At 33.7% G+C, this 17,150-nt stretch overlaps 1 protein-coding gene across 9 annotated transcripts in view; it reads left to right on the top strand.

The window, feature by feature from the left end:
- Positions 1-17,150, top strand: part of DGKB (diacylglycerol kinase beta) — a 332,324-nt gene that overhangs the window by 187,340 nt on the left and 127,834 nt on the right. For all 9 annotated transcript variants that reach the window (XM_072925562.1, XM_030264748.4, XM_030264750.4 and 6 more), the window contains one exon: positions 10,212-10,276. In XM_072925562.1, the coding sequence (XP_072781663.1) occupies positions 10,212-10,276 (65 nt within the window). The remainder of the gene's footprint in view (positions 1-10,211; positions 10,277-17,150) is intronic.

Raw genomic sequence — 17,150 nt, 5'->3', positions numbered from 1 at the left:
GCACTACAGGTGTCTGCACCCTTAGTCTGATCACTTGGGGAGTAACTTTGTACAGTAGATCATTAATTTGGGGAATTATACCCTCGTGTTTAGTGTAAACAACTTAGCCTTCTAGAAAACCTCATATGTGTTGGAAATCCTGAGTAAATAGGTCTTATGCAAAGAGATTTTATGCAGATATAGAATCCTCCCAAACAATTTGAGGCTGAGAATAGGATACTGGTATAATATATTCAAAGCTACCATGAAAGCCCTAAGTTGCTAAACAACCATGACGCACTGAGTCTGTCCAGATGGTTAGGCAAAAGGCATTATGCAAGTGCACTCTTGGAGGAATTTTTTTGCTAGAAAATTTAAGGAATTTCTCAGTTTCACTACACTTCTCTAGACTTTTTCACTAGTCTTCTGCACATTTGGATCCTTGGGATGCAAAAAGGTAGCAAAAGCATTTCTGTGACCCTCTTTGAAGGATTAATTCAGCACTTTGAAAGCAATTTGGACATTTTCATTTCTTGGGTTCAAGATTCTGTGCAAGGTAAATCATAACAAAGGGCTTTAGTGCAGTTTCCTGGGTTTCTGAAGGCAATTTTTTATTTTGCTGTAGGATTGCTTAATAGTAAACAGTTTTACATAAACCAAGAGTGAAATATGTAATTTTGAGTTTCTAAAGTTGCTGGGTGTTTTTCCCTTTTCAGTGGAAATCATTTTTGGTCTACCATTTTCAATAATTCCATGTTGATTTTGTTACAAAAAAGTTTACAGTTCTCAATTATTAGTGTCTTTAGTACAATAAAGAATGAGTTTTATGTTGTCCCTAAGTATCAACATTCTGATAATAATCTAAAATGTATTCCCTTTAGTGCACATAATAGAACCTCTCTATGGAGTAAATAAATAATATTTAACCTCAAAGCCCTTTAATGTCTAGAGTCTACAAAAATAGTTGCTGCATAACCTTTGTGTGTTGTCTCTGGGTAGATAAAATATTTTGCATATCTAAATTACTTATTCAAAGCAGCTGTAGAAAAAAGCTTGATTTGTTTTGGAAGGAAAATATATGTGAATTAATTTTGTAGAATTTGAATTCATCTTACACAAACACATGTTTGTATTTTGACATATTTTAACACTTTTCCATATATCCAAATATTAAGTTCAGGAAAGGCTGTAGCATATTTAGGTTGTTTTTTAATGCAGGATCCTATTATTCATAGAGAATATTTTTTGAGTCCTTAAATGCTCAGTAAAATGGCAGATAGTTCAATTTTTTAGTCTATTTCATGTTTTAGATAGCTATTTCTGCAAAGCCTAGGCTTTATTTAACTTGAGAGCAACTGATACCAGACACTGTTCATATAAAATACTTATATTAAATCATTAGGTTGACATATTTCAGACATCATTAACCCCTTGTTTTTTCATGAAAATATTGGTCTTTGACATGTAGCATGTCATTGGGTTTTGGACTTCGAAAAAGAATCTGACCACTGACACTGTGTATAGAAACAAGTACACATTCACCTTTTAAGTTAAAAATTTGATTAGCAGTAGCAGTAAAACCAATATGTGATCAAGATGATCTCTTAGGGTGCAATCTCTTCCATCTAATGTTGTTACAAACTATTTAATTTTACTTCTACAGTACCTTTTCAGAGAAACCACTGTGGTGGGAGTAAACTTGGCACGTATAGCTCATGTGAATCTAGCTCTTTCTTGGAGGCTTCTTAGCTGGCCAGTTATTTTCAGACTTATTAATAAATAGGTTTGTCTCAGTTTGATATATAACTCTTCTGCCATTTTGGAATTGTTGCCTTCCCACAGCTACATCATGCTTACAGATCCTTAGGGTCTGAACTGGATCTCAGGTGATAACTGGTACAAGGAGGGGGTCTGTGTTGGTAGAGGAGAAAAGAGGGAGTAAGCTTGAAGGAATCTCCACAAAGGCAGGAATTAGAAATCTTATACACCTTAGCAAGAAAATAAAGAAAGGAGAAGGATTCAGAAAATATTTTGATTAATGGAACAGAAGAACAAATGCTAATATTTAACAAAAGTTAAGAACGTTGCTTCTGGACCTTTTAGACAGAACAAACAGGCTATATGAAAGACGTAAGGGAGAGAATCTTAAAAAGTTTGTCGTAAATCAGCAGAGAGAGAGGGCAAATGTCTGTAGATAAATAATCCAACATCTAGTCCTAATTTATGAGTATGTTAGAGGGGTTTTTTATAAATTAATATTTGTTTGTCCAATAGGAAAGATAATAAATAATATTGTAATGCAAAAATTTAAATTTCAAATAGAAAACATAATGAATGAGGAAAACAGTGACCTTTTTCAATTAAGAGAAAAATATTCTTTCAGAGTGTAAATCAATGAGAGATGTTTTAGTGGTTTGCATATTTCTTATAAAAATAAATACCTGCTATGGAAACAAATGAATAGAATAAATATGTATTAAGATTATAAGACACTGTTGCCAAGGCTTTGACTAACAAGTTATGGGAAGTTGCTAGGGAGAAGTCAGGTGAACATTTATTACTTGATCCCTATCAAGCAAATGAGTGTATAAAATGGGTGGTGATACAAAATTTGGCTTGAACCCCATCGAGGATTTCAGAGGACTGCTCAAACTGTTGCATTTCAGGCATACTTTCATAAACTTGAGAAGCTAGGTGTGCTCAGTTTCTTGTATGAATTATAACAAAAGATCTTGGAATAACAATTCAGAGCAGAAACATGTCCACATGCCTTCTGGGAGAGGCTTTCCAAAGGGCTTTCTTCTAACTCTTAAGCATACTGGGAGTATAGGGAAATCAGCCTGACAGTTTAGGCAAATAAATTAAGGGCCTACAGTCAGCCCCTGTGAATACTACTCTAAAGCAAACTTAATCAGTGTTCAGAATAAAAATACTCAAAGGGATTTATGTTTGTTTGGGGTTTTTGGGGAGATTTTGGAGGGTGTTTTGGATTTTTTTTTTATTATGAGAGTGTTTTTTGTTATGAGAGTGTACACAAGCAGTTACTCTTTATTCCAAATTCACTTTTTTTCTCTAAGTTTTAATATGATGACGCTAATTAGTATTTCATCAAAGAAAGTGCTTAGTAATTGAGCAAATTACTCACTTTTCTCTCCTAAGAACTGCAGAAGTGCTGGGCATGAAAGTCTGTGTTAGTTTCAAGCTAAGATGGGCTTTTAATGTAAAATTTGTTCCTGTGCTTTTTATTGGAGACACCTGTGAGCCATTTCGGTGTTTCTCTGAAGAACATCTGAAGCAACGACCAATTGCATTGCATAGTGTTGCCTGTATTGATTTTCAGCCTAAGCTGTGTCCTTGATTGTGTTCTGCTCAAACTCATTTTGCAGAATAATTTGGGGCTATTTCAACATAGTTCTCGATCAGCAGTTATCAGAAATGCTACTAAAGGTTTACCACAGAGATCTTTGTAATATACAAGATATTTAATACATTGTCTATATGGCTATGTTGGCTAATTGCCATGTGATCACTTTTCTCCTTCTCTTTTTAGTGACCACATAAACACTTAGGATGGACCTAGAAGAACCCTTCTCTAGTTACAGTAAATTTAGGGTGACCAAATATAAAGAAGGGAAGATGTAGCACAGTGTATCCTCAGCAGAGATCATCTTACAGGGTACCTGTCCTCTGCATTGCATTGAGTTGTGGGCACATGACACATCTGGTCAGACAATAGATTGCCTTACCTTCGAGTCTTGCACTTGATTAATGATTTAAAAATATAGGTACATAGGAACGTATTGTCAGTTTCTAAAACCCAAAATAGCTCCTCAAAGAAAGTCCTTGAGATACTGGTACAAAGGTTTATCTTATAGGGCTGGTTCCTGCACAGCTGGAACATGTGGTCACCCCATATAAACTGATCAATAGTAAATACCAAGGAGTCATTGTCTGTACGAGCCCACAATTTGTAGAGTTATGTACAAGCAGAACATAAGGGTGGCTGAGGTTTTTTGTACAAACATGGGGTTTTTTTGGCAAAATTGATTCCATTTTGTTTCTGTGTTGAATCGTCAGAAACTCAACAGAATTCTGACTTCAAATGAAACTATGAAATATGCTTATCTTTGTAGGTCTGTTTCAAAATTTTGTTACCATTTCCAGATACACAGTCCTTTGGTCTTTTGTTCATCATTTATAAATACTCTAGTTCTGATGTTCTATCATGGGTTTTGAAGTACTGGCTGTTTAAATTAATATTTAAAGTATGAATTGTCACTTGATTTAGCAATACATGTACTGCTGAAAGGTATTTAAACTTGACCAGCAGAGCATATCACAAACAAATAAATAGCATTATCTTCACAGTTTCTGTGTTCTTTTTGAAAAGCCAGGGACACAAATTCCTCAGAATTTTCTTCTCAGTTGTTTTTTCTTAAAAAAGTAAATTATTAATATCTTTTAGTAAAGCTGTTCTAGGAAGTGCTTGTAATCTCTTCTTGCTCTGATGTTTTCTAACTACCATATTTCTCATCTATACAGGCCCAAAATATCAGTAGAAATACAATTGTAGTAACTAATGTTTCAACAAAAACTAATGTATTAATGAATTTTTTTTTTAATCCCTTTCCTTCTCAGGTTGATTAGTGCAATTTAATCTAAAACCTGAGAGTCAAATGTGAACTGACAGCTTGATTCAAATAAGGCAGAACGTTAAGCATCTTGACTGCCTTTTTCTAGACTTGGTCATTCAATGGGTCAATATGATTTGTTTATCTGAGATTGTTTTTACAGGGTAGGAAATACTAAAATGAAGGGTATACCTCTGTTTTTTATATTTTATATATATGTACAAAAAGTAGAATGCAGAATTGTGAGGATGTTTGTTTACCTAGAAAATGGTTATCTAGAAATTAATTTTAAACCACCACAGCACAGTTCCTTCATCCATCTTCAATGATATTTTTTGTACATCTGTACTATACCATATTAATAACTGATGTGAGCTAACTGGTTGTTCAGGTTAGATTTGCATTCTGATCCAAAGATTACAGGTTGCTGAATTATCCCTTAAGCTTCCTAGACTTGTGGATCCATTAAGCCTTAATTAAAGAAGCATCTTAGGAAAAAAAAAAAATAATCAGACCATTTGTATCCAAAGAAGATGCACACTGGTCATTTGTTTGTTCAGCAGCATAAAAATTATTATTTAATGGAAATTTTAATCACAGCAAACTTATAGACAGACATATATTAAATGCATTAATCTTTCTATAAGGTTATTCACAATGTATAAGGTTACTCCTCTGAAAAGACTGCTTCAGATTGCTTTCCGGTAATGCTAATACCCATTAAAAAGATGAATATATATGTGTGTAAGTCAATCATAAGGTATTAAAGAGGTGTAGCAACTTAAGCTTCTTTTCTTCTTGGCAGGTCACTTTGAGAAATGTCCTAGTTCAATTAAAATATTTTTTCCATTTCCTAGGAGCAGATTCAGATATGCTCTGTCTGTTCTCTATCTTATCTTCACTGTCAGGATTTAAAACAAACCTGAGTGAGGTAAAAGGATAGCCCAGATGCTTCAGAGCCTGAACAGGTTCAAATATAAGAATGCATATATGTGTATATGTCTGCATGTTCATCACATAAATGCCCTGGTTGAATACTTGTGTGATGTAAAGGTACATTTTTTAAGAGTTTGTACACTTTTGTAGAATTTAAACTGAGATAAACTGCATTTTCTGTTCTTCAAATACCCATTCTTTTATCTCTCGTTTCTAAATGCTACAGTAGTGAGTGGAAACCATCTAAACATGAAAGGCATACAAAAGTGCACACAGTGTGGCAGTTTCTTTCAGATTTGATTGGTGCTATGGATTTAGTTAAGAAAAATTATCATGTAGCCTATTCTCATATGACATCGGAATGACTAAAAATATTGTATATATTAAAAAAGAAATGCAGAATTTTAGAATAGTACCGTACAACTGAAGTATTCCTATAGTAGTCTCAGAAACGCAAAATTGCCTAATTGCTGCTTTGTTCTGCTGTAGATGCTCTGTATTCAGCATCACTTTGTGCCCAATATTGATTCTGATGCAAAACTGCTCCTGGAAAAAAATCTTAATTCTTGGATGGTTTGGTGAAAAATATTACAATTAGAGGTATAAAATGAGCTCTGTGACTGAAATGTGGATGAAGGAAAATGTGATAGTTTCATATTAAAATGATGCCATAAGACAGACCTTCCTCCTCCTTTCATCTTGCAAAAGGCTTGACAACATTGTTTCTCCTTAGATTATGATTATTAATAATAAAATGTTTGCCATTTTTAGGTGTGTTTCCATGTACTTATGTTGTGTTACTTGAAAAACTGAAAAATATTTAGATTCAGATATAGTAATGCTGGAAATTTGTATTTCAGGCCAGAATGCAAATCAGTTTACTAATAAAAATTATTATGTAAATCTCAGAGATTATATTAATTATAGACCAGTGTCTGACTGTCAAATTATTGTTCTTTAAAAATGCTATTCTCTTAGCTAGGTAATATCACGAAGCATGTGAGTTTGCTTTACTGAATCCTGGGTTTTCTCTTTCACATCAGTTTTATAGTAAAATACAAAAATAATTTCTCATATTTTCCTGGCTATTCACAATATCAGGTACCAGGAAAGCTCAGCATATTTTGCAGACTATATTGGTCTTGCCATACCATTACTCTGTTTCTGTATAGTAATTAGATGATTTTAGTTTAGCTTTTGACACAAAAAATGAGTAATTTCTCCATTGGTCCAACAACAGTTGCTTGTCTAAACAAGTTGGGATAAATGCCCCTACTTGAAGTGGCTGAATGAAGTCTACTAAAATCAATCTTGTTACAAATGTAGCCAAAAATCTCACAATTAAGGACTCTTTGCTCTCCTCGGCCAGGTAACTTCTAATGGATGTTCCTCAGGATTCAGGGACAGCATCTGGTAATTCCAGCAGCTCTTAGGAGACAGTGCTTACATTCCTACTGTCAAGTTTCTATTACTTTTAATTCTTCCCATTGCTTTTAATTTACTTATACCAGTCAATATGCTACTGTGTTAACAGGTACAAGAATACAGACACTTGAAAAAGAGAAAACTTGGTGTAGTTTCTTGTGGTTTTTGTTTCTGGTGGTTTTTGTTTGTTTGTGGTTTTTTTTTTCTCTCTTATCTTTTTTTCCCCTAAAGCAGAGGATTGTTGCCCTAATGCTCAGCCAGCATGGGCTGGTTTCAGATTTTCTTACAGTGGGGAGTTATGGTTGAGAAGAGATCCCTGGTGCTGGGGAATCTCAGAACTCTACTTTGGATTTGAAAGAATAATGGGACAGCATAAGCTGAAGGAAGCTGTAGCAGCTCCATTACTTTTGAGCTTGTCTGTGTGTAGTTACTTTTCTGGTTTACAGTTTCCATCAATAAAAGTAACTCTTCAGCAATTTTTTTTAGTGAAATTGACCTAACGTGTGCCTGTCTTGTGCTATGTCTAAATTAGCTGGGTGTATTACTTTTTTACCTCTCTGTTTGTTAAGTCAGTTGATTCATTTTGAAGTCAGACAGTGTTCAGGGAGGGGAAAATTTTGATCAAATCAACCTTGCATGGAAACAACTGCCTGTTTGCCATCTGCAGTGGGCATTGATCCCTAGCTTGTTTGTGCCTTGCGTTTGTTCTGCGTGAGTAAGCACATTAGCGCTTTCATTTCATTCATTAGGCAGTTAGTCCTTGATTAGTGTTTCCTAGTTTCTGTCAAAAATGCTTCTACTCCTTTATTCATTTTGTCTTGGGCCTGTCTTATGCTTCAGCATGTAGCAAATGAACAGTTAACTACAATAGTTCTTCCATTTCTTTTTCATATGAAACTGGCTAACAAATATACTTTTCTAATGCTGGCACATCTAATGCAGGATAAAGTATGAATGATGGGTCTTTCTAAAGTTAACAGAGTTATTATTTTAGTTCTGCTAGCAGCCATTGTTTAGAAGTGTGCTGTCTCAGGGTTTACTGTCAGCTTTATTTCATCCGTCTCCAAGAACTGTGGGATCACCTGGATACTTGTGGATGTTTGCCTTATAAAATTGCACATAAAAATACATTTAAATTAAAAATGAGTGCAGTTTGAGAATGCAGCACTGAAAGTTTCAGATGACAGTTTGGGTGACAGTACAGAAAAATAAGGCATTTGTTGACTAACACTATTCACTTGGGAATTTTGCTGTAATTTCCTTGCAGAACAGTGAAATGTTGAATGACAATTCCCTTCTTAAATAAAATTTAAAAAATGCATGAATAATTATGTGATGTGCATAAAGCAGCAAACTCTGTGCATCTTTAGAAACTACATAAGTTCATAAAAATAAAATTGAGTACCTCAGTGGAATCAATACATTTAATGATACTACTAACTGATTTAATTTGATCAGTGATCACAAGTTTTGCCTAAAAATTTTATACTGTGTTACATCCTTAAGTAGGTAGTATGTGTAAAATTTTATTAATTACACATTGCTTTTTATCCTTAATTGTAAAAGTTTATTTATATATTGTCAATCTATCTGAACAATTTTACCTTTGAGTTTAATGGTATTAAGGTTCAACATTTATCTTTCCAAAGCACCCATAGGTTAGTGAACAAAACTTTGAAGGTTGGACCAGTCAGTTCTCTGGTGCATGCCCTGCTTAAGATTCTAGTAAATACAAAACTTTTTTAAGCACAAAATGTTGAAGCCATGGTTTATATTAGTGGCTACTTTATATCTGCATTAAATGCTTGCTTATTAGAGATTTAGATTAACACAGATTTGTGTAAATAAAAGTTATTTTGAATGAAAGTTTTAGTCATGTTTGGAATCAATAATAAATTATTTAAAAGTATTTAATTTAGGGGCTTTTCCTCCAAATTCTAATTCCCATTGTTTGAAAATAATATAAAATATTGCTAGATAGAGGCTTATACTGAATTAAATATTTCTCTCACATTTTTAGGCTTTACAGTTCCATAATCTTTTAAGTTGGTAAATAATAGGGGGAAAGTTCATATACATATGATAACTGGTTATAGTGACAGTTTTATTTGTAGTTTTTCTCAAATGCTTTTTGCATGGAAACTGGAATTCATGGAAATTTCTTACTAACTGGAGTAACTCTTCTTATATTTATATGCGTATGTATCTAGAATTTTAAAACATAACTACAAAGACATGATCCAGATGGATTTCTCTGTGTTTACTAACTGCTGCTCAAGAGTTGGTAGATTTCATACTCTCACCATTAATTTAATACATACATTCCAAAATTAAAGATTAATTCCCAGTTTGTAAAGTTTTAACAATTAGTATGAGAAATAAAAATTACATTATCTGAATTGAGGAAAAAATTCTCATAATACCTCCAAAGAAGATACAAAAATGCTTTGAAAACTGATTCTAGCACATCAGTTCCAAATCTTCTCTTTTCAACAACTCCCACCAGCACAATGGGTTTATTCTCTTCTAAATGTTATACACTTACAAATATTTCATATGGCTATTTCATTTCACATACATGTTATTTGATTATAGTATTAACATAATTTAATTAATTTTAAAATATTGATAAAATTTATTTAATTAAAAATATCTTTTTTGATATTAAGCAGTATTTCCCCACATGATTTCACATCCTGACATACAGCAAATGGGGAGTCTTCCAGCAATTATTCCTGTTTCCTACCCAGTTTTAGAGAAAGCTGTTGAATACCATATGAAAATATCAACTTGCATGCATATAAAGTCACTTTGCTGAATCTGTCACTCACTTTTACTAAATAAATTGATTTCAAGTAGTTTATTTGGTATTTTTGGAAGACAGAACAGTATCAGTGGTACAGAAATGTATATTTCAGTAAACCTTCACCATATCTGGATTTTATTCACTGTATAAAATTCGAAGACACTTTCACTACACAAAACTATCATGTCTGATTTGTAAAAAGAAGTAATGAAGACTGCAACAAGAACAATAAATTATCAAGTTCAGATATATCCCATTCTGGGAACAATGTACCTGTAAGCTTTCTAAGGGATAAGAGTATTGCTGTTGTTGAAAATGACATTTCATAAAACACCTTACAAATTATATGCGTTGGGTACAGGTTGAGTCTTCTGTTTTGCAATTTTTCTGAAACAAAAAAATTATGGTGCTTTTTTTTTGTTTTGTTTTGATAGGACGCTTCTATTGCCCACAGATTCCATATCATGAGAGAAAAACACCCAGAGAAGTTCAACAGTAGGTAAGAATCTGAAAATATATACATATAAAAATATTTTTCCATGTTATTAAGATATGTTCTGTGAGGGGTTAAGTTTTGCACATCTTTTAAAATATTGATTCTTATAAAAGAGAGGAAATTGGTTCATTTTATATTAAGCATATGCTTCCAGACTGCTTGTAATGTAATTTTTTGATATCTGGTATTTCAACTGAAATGAATAGCATTATAAATAAACTCTTCTCACAGGTGAAATGTTTGCCTTGTAAGGCTAGCATGGACGAGATGAAGGATTGTGTTTGTGAGGATCCCTGAACTGACACTTTGCCAGTAGGCACTGAAGAACACTTCTTAGACAGCTGCAGATGGTGATCCTTATGTTTCATTCCCACACTCATACTGCTACATTGACAGGGGACTTTTCCATATATGCTCTTAGTAAGGGCAAGTGAATGCCATTTTACACAGAACTGCTTTTATCATTAAACAACTTTGCTTCTATAAAAAAAGTCAGGAATGAGACTTTGCATCTGTTTCTTCTGTTGCTCTCTGAATCTTTAGTGCTATTGCAGAGCTTTTCTGGAGATTAAAAATGCATTACATTTACTGTAAATTCAATATCTGGTTTGATGAGTAGATAACATTCATAACACAATGTTTATGTTTGTTTCTTCTTATTTAGGTAATTTAGCAAGTAAGTTGTGGTGGGTAAAAGCAACATTTCAGAAACTGTAATTAACATTTAAAGACACATGGGGAGAGAAAAGTAAGATACAACATTATTTGGAATAAACAGAGAATGTCTAGAAATAATTATTAACATGAATATTTTGTCACTGTGAACCTAACCATAGAGTGTTTAGCTTTCCATGAGGGTGACCTGGAAAGTCTTCTGTAGCTGCAAATCTTCATAGACCTTAGAATGATAAAATATGTTTGTGTTCTCATCTAAGAGCTGTACAGAATGATGTTTAAATATGTTTGAAAATTATCTTGCTTACTGGTTTTTTGTATATATTTTATAGCTAATAGTCAGAATGGGGGCCTCTTTTTCTCAAATACTCAATTTGCTTAGCATCTATACAATGACATACTGTGAACCCAAGTGTCAGTTTCTCTTTAAGTCTCATAGTATGTATTTGTTTTCTGTGACCTCCTTTTCCTAGCTCTGGTGCTTCTCATTCCGAAAGAATTGCACTATGATAAGATCTGAACTCAAGCCTGCTCTGTGCATCCCAATGTACTGTACCCTCCCAGCAGGACTAGAGATATTGGACTTCTAGAAAACCACCATTTTCTAGGCCCTGAAGATGAAGCTAGTTTATCAGTGGTCTTTCTGCGTATTTTCAGCAGTTGGCAATTATAATTTATAAAAAGCTCAGCTAATAACATGAGTTTCAGATCAGATTTCATGTCACAATAAATCATATGCCATTAATAACATCTGCTAGCAGACTCACCTTGAAATTCATCTATATTTTAAGGAACCTGATATTTCTAACATTATCTTAAGGAAATTAGTTACAAAAATATATAGTCCCAGTCCTTACATACTTTGGTACTGCGATATTGAGAGAACTTGAAAAAACTAAGATTCTCTATAGATATATAAAAATTATTTGGAAATTTTATGCCTTTCTTAGCAACAGTATAAAGACTTGAGCAAAATATAATAGAACCTGATATTTTAAAATGTGTTTTCTTTTGTGTAATGAGGAAAAAAATGGGGCTTTCTATTTTTGTTCAATATAATTTTTGAGATGATGTTCATTCACAAATACTTTTTTCATTACTACTTATTTGTGTGTCAAAATAAGTCGATAACATGTTGCAGCAGCATTTTACTGGAGGGTATGAAAAGAACCCCCTTTTTTTAGTTGTCTGCTAAGCCTCAAATCTTAATTCACCAGAATATAGAGTTTTCTATGCAATCTCAATTATTTAGGCTCAGCAAGTCCAGCTCAAGTCTGATTCATAGCAGGCTCTATAGTTAACAGCACCTGCTCCTTTGAAAACCCTACATTACTCGTTTGAAAATCCTACACTGTCATATGGGCATATCTCTTGTGATTTCAAAAAAATATAATTCTTTTTTGCTTTTATGTTAGTTTCCTCTTGCCTGACTTTCCAACTTTTTAACTTTTCACAGCTATCATTCAGAGTAGGCCCTTCCACTGAGGTTCTACTCTGAAAAATGAACATGCAAAAATTTTCCTTATTGAAGAGCAACTTTAAGTTTATCTTGTATGCAGAGGATTTTTTTAAATACCCAAGTGTTGTATTTGCTTCAGGGAAGTAAGTTCGGTAAAATTTGAAGTTAAAGAATCTTTCATATTAAATCTTGGCAATGATCCTCAAATTCCTGAGGCTATTCCTTGCCACTCTGATCCCAAGGTTCCTGTGTAAATAGGGTGAACTAATAGGAAAACTCCGGACACATTCTATTTGTGTAGAAGCAAAATCTTCATGTACTTGTCTATTTTCTCAAAATGAAGATAAGAGAATATTTCCATACTTAGAAAGGCTTTTTTTAACGACTACTAGCCAATGTTGTGGTATTCTTTGGAACTAGGTCAGTAATTCTTGGGAATGATGTCATATTTTGAAATTTTGCAGTATTCACAGATTTTGGACACCAGCACTTATTATCACTGACAAGCTAAATGTAAAAAGAAATAAATTTAGGTTTAAATTTCTAAATTTTTAGAGATAGTTAGACATAAGTCTTTGGAAAATCTAAGTTTAAGTATATATAAATATTCCTGCACTAAAAATCTGCATTATCAATTGTTTCCTTTGTAATTAAGCACCTGCTTATTTGAATTTCTTAAGAAATTGAAATTATGTTCCTTTGTGAAAAGGGTCTTCTTTTTTCAGAAGCTTAATTTTCAATGAAAAATTACTTTATACATGCCTTAATGTCTTGGAAAAGTTATACTTGTAAGCTGTGATATGGAATGGCTCCATACCGTTTTCCAAATAAGGCTCAGCACAAATGTCTACCGGTGGTTTTAAAATACACGTTACTTGTTCCCAAACCCAGGTCTGGAAGAGAAGAATTCTGGTGATGGTCAAATAGTAAAGAATGGAAATGAGAACACAGTAGTAGCATCCTGTGCTCTGTCAAAATAATTAATCTTAAAATGCCATTTTAATTATATCTTTTGATCATTAGCACTCTTTATCAGAAACCAGGACTGACATTAAATTAAGATTTATGTGTGTTCAGAATCTCAGCTGTCACATTACCCACTCTGCAGGTCTGAAGTGTTCACAACGTTGTGCTGGAGAAATCCAAGTTTCCTTCCCAGCGTCTTCTGCTTAAGAGTAGGGTCAGATTTTCCGATGTAAGTGTGGAAGGGCTGAGTTAGTGCCAGTGGGGATAAAACTTGCAAAAGGTAGCATTTCAAGTAAAAGTATCATTAAACTAGGACATTCTGTTGAAATAATGATTCAGTTAGGCCAAAATGCCCTACAGGGAGATCTGTGTAAACATCATAGGCTCGATGCTGAGAATAACAGATGTATGAGTTATGTGACTGGAATATACACAAGGAAACAAAGAGTACTTTCAACCAAAAAAAATTAATTCAAGTTGATATTAGCTTTTCTAAAATCATACTTAGTTCAATTAGGCATAGTAATTTGACACTTTGGCATCCCGTAGCATAAAAGATATTTCTTAGTCTCAGTAAACTAAAGTAGGATTTATAAATTATATTTATGGTCTTAAGTACATTGTCTTTGAAGTTTCCAAATATCAATCTATTTCCATCTTTTATGAAGAAAACCTAAAGCAGAAAAAGTTCCTAATAACTTCATTTATATCATATTCCTGACAATATACTTTTGCGATTCCCTTTCAACTCATTTAATCATACTTTTCTTGTGTGCTGATACCTATACATTTAATCTCTAAGAAAATTTTTAAGTAATAGAAAGTACTGATTTACCTTGTACAGGTGTTGTGCAGGAGAATAAGGAAAGGCAGTAAGAAGAGGTAGGAGAAATGGCAGATCAGTGAATCTTTAACATTATTCTGGGTGTCCTGACTTGGGTACTGCACTATACAATGTAGTTATAGGATAAAAAAAAAAAAAAAAAAAAAAAAAAAATTTCCCATCATGCCTAGACTGTTACTGTATTCAAAAGCTTTATTGTAAGGGATGTCTAGTCCTGCCTGGCAGCAAAAAAAACAGAACAGAATTATTCCCCCTGAATACTAGAATTGGAGGCAAGTTCAAGTTTTGTGACTGAAAGTGAAAAAGGTCAGCTTAAGAGCAAAATCAGTTATGATGGGGTAAATTAAATAGTCTACTCTCAGCTGTACTAGCTTTGTTTTAAGTTGACTTATTTTAGCTTAGAATCGAGCAGTCAAAGTGTTTCATTTTGGATAGAAAAATACTGTTTTGATATTTTCATTATTCTTCCAGTTTTTTAGTTTGGGTGATGGAGTCTCTTGGATTGAATAACTACAGTACCTTTTCAGTGAATATACTACACATCAACACAAAATTCCTAACTTTGATTGCAGACATTTCAGCCTCTCCTTCAACCTCTCCTCCCTTCCTGGTTGTGACTGATATGAAAGTGTTTCAAAAGAAGTCACTGGCCCCACGGAGAGACCAGATTGCAGACATCTGTTACCTGTCCCATTGAACCCATGGGTTCCTGTTCGAAAAAGGATAAGGCTCCAGGCAACAGTACCTCTGAACTCAGGCAGTATTGCTGCAACTATTGTCATCAGGAAAAGCAAAGCGAGGTGAAAATATTTGCAATAGAGCACAAAACATTTTCCCACAGGCAAGAGATGGCTCATAGTTAGACAATATACTCTGCCTAGCTATTGGTTATAATGCTTATAAGAGAGGAAGAAATTTAAAAAAACAACTGGCATGTCCTTTTGTCAGACTTCAAACATGTAGTAGCCCACCTTTAGAAATAATACCTGAAACATGTAATGTCTGCTTGTGTTGGGACAAAGGAAGATAGTTGGAGCATAAAGCTAGTTTAGCCTATCTGTGTCTGCTGTCTACAGAACAAAATCACAGCAGTTTGGGTCTGCAGTATCTGCACCTCTCTCTGATACAAGATTTCATGGTTTTGTCATTTCTCTAGAAAGTGCTAATGGGCTAAGGCCCTCTGCTTGAGAGACTTCTTACTCAAACATTTTTCTATAGCAGCTGTCTGGGAGGCTGGTGTGGTTAGGGAACCTTAGGTTCAGACTCATGAAGACTAGAGGCAGTGTGATGTATAAAATGTATGTTAAGCAGAAATCCCTATGTCCTAGGCATGCTGTGGGATTTCAGAGTACATCCCTGAAAGCAGTATGCTGTGTCAGACCGTAAGCAGAGCAGTGAATTTATATGTGTATTCTCAGGGTTGGCAGCTGTCAAATACACTACTGCAGGACCAAAATGGGTTCAGGCTTTGTCGGGCACTTCCATTTGAGGGGATTGCCATTCTGCACTTTTAAAAACAACTGTCTAACATATATACTCTTACTATTAACAAGATATTGGAATGTTGTCTTTTTTCTTTTAAAGAAAGTTTTATGTTTATGAGCTATATAGTGATACCCAGCTTTTTAAAAAACGGTTTCTTTAGAAATTGTTAAGTGTATTGGGGTTAATGTTAAAGAGTTAAAATCATTGCACTTCTAGGAGACAGGACTGTTTCTGGAGCAGAGTCATACAGAGGGCTTGGCCCAGCATGCATCTTGGAAGTAACAAACTGTTGATTCTCAAAACGTCTATCCATATACTACAGCCCAAGGTCAATAAAATCTAATTTTCTTCAACTTGCGTCAGGCTGGTTAAGAAATTTATTGCAGATGATGTTTCCTTACTCAGAGAAGGTCACTGAACCTTTTCTATGTATTGAAGTGCCTAGTGGATGTTTTACACATTCCTTAATTAATTAAAGCTATTGCCTTTTATTACAATGTCTTAAAGGCAAATGTAACTCTCCAGGAATTAATTCTTGGTCTCTTCCACAGTATAGTCACAGCATTTGAAATAACAGTGGAAAACAAAATGATAGAAAAATATTTCTAACTTCTTTAAATTGTTGTAAATTCAGATGTGAGAGGAGGCTATGGTAGATATGAAAAAACTGTAACAAAACTGCTAAACTACTGCTTGCTGTTTGTTCCATGTTGATGAAGTATGGTCAAGTAATTCTATACCAATCAATAAGGTTATTTTCCTTTTTTTTTTTCATGAACATACTAAATAAAGTACTTTGTAATAAAATTGGGTTTTATCAAATACTGCTTTTTTTTTGAGATGGCTTATAATCAGAGCTAATGATCACTAACATGGATTTGCAGCTTCAAGCTTCATTTTGAATGAAATAATTTTCAAATCTCTGAAGTAAATGGCTAATTTTTACGTAAGTTTGATGTGGCTATTGTGGAATTGTGTTATAATTCATGTTTACAACAGATGCTGGGTTTTATAAACAGTTAAGCAGAAGCTCTTTCTAATATATGTCACAAACCCAACAAAACCTTCTTTCAAAATCCAGTCAAGATTGCTAAGTGGCCACAACACACTTACACGTAGTATGATTGACAATATCCAATCCATTAAAAGCAATGAAATGAATTGTTAAGGGATAATTTTTACACTTCCTATTTATTAAACATAAACACATTCAAATAAATTAAAATTTAATCAGAAAAATGAAAACCTTTATTTGAACTGTGAGTGCTTTATGGTGCTTTTTTAAAATCCTTTAATTCTGGTAATTAAGCCCCTACTACAGTTCCCATAGATATGAGAACCCAAATACTCTTTTAGTACACCACAGATTGACACAATATAAAGCATGTGCTTTTACCTCTCTTGTTATTTAACTCACAAGAAATCAGGTCCTAGATTTGCTTCAGCTC

This window comes from Taeniopygia guttata, chromosome 2 (genome assembly GCF_048771995.1).
Source record: "Taeniopygia guttata chromosome 2, bTaeGut7.mat, whole genome shotgun sequence".
In the NCBI taxonomy this organism is placed as follows: domain Eukaryota; kingdom Metazoa; phylum Chordata; class Aves; order Passeriformes; family Estrildidae; genus Taeniopygia; species Taeniopygia guttata.
This window is presented reverse-complemented; position numbering and strand designations above follow the sequence as displayed.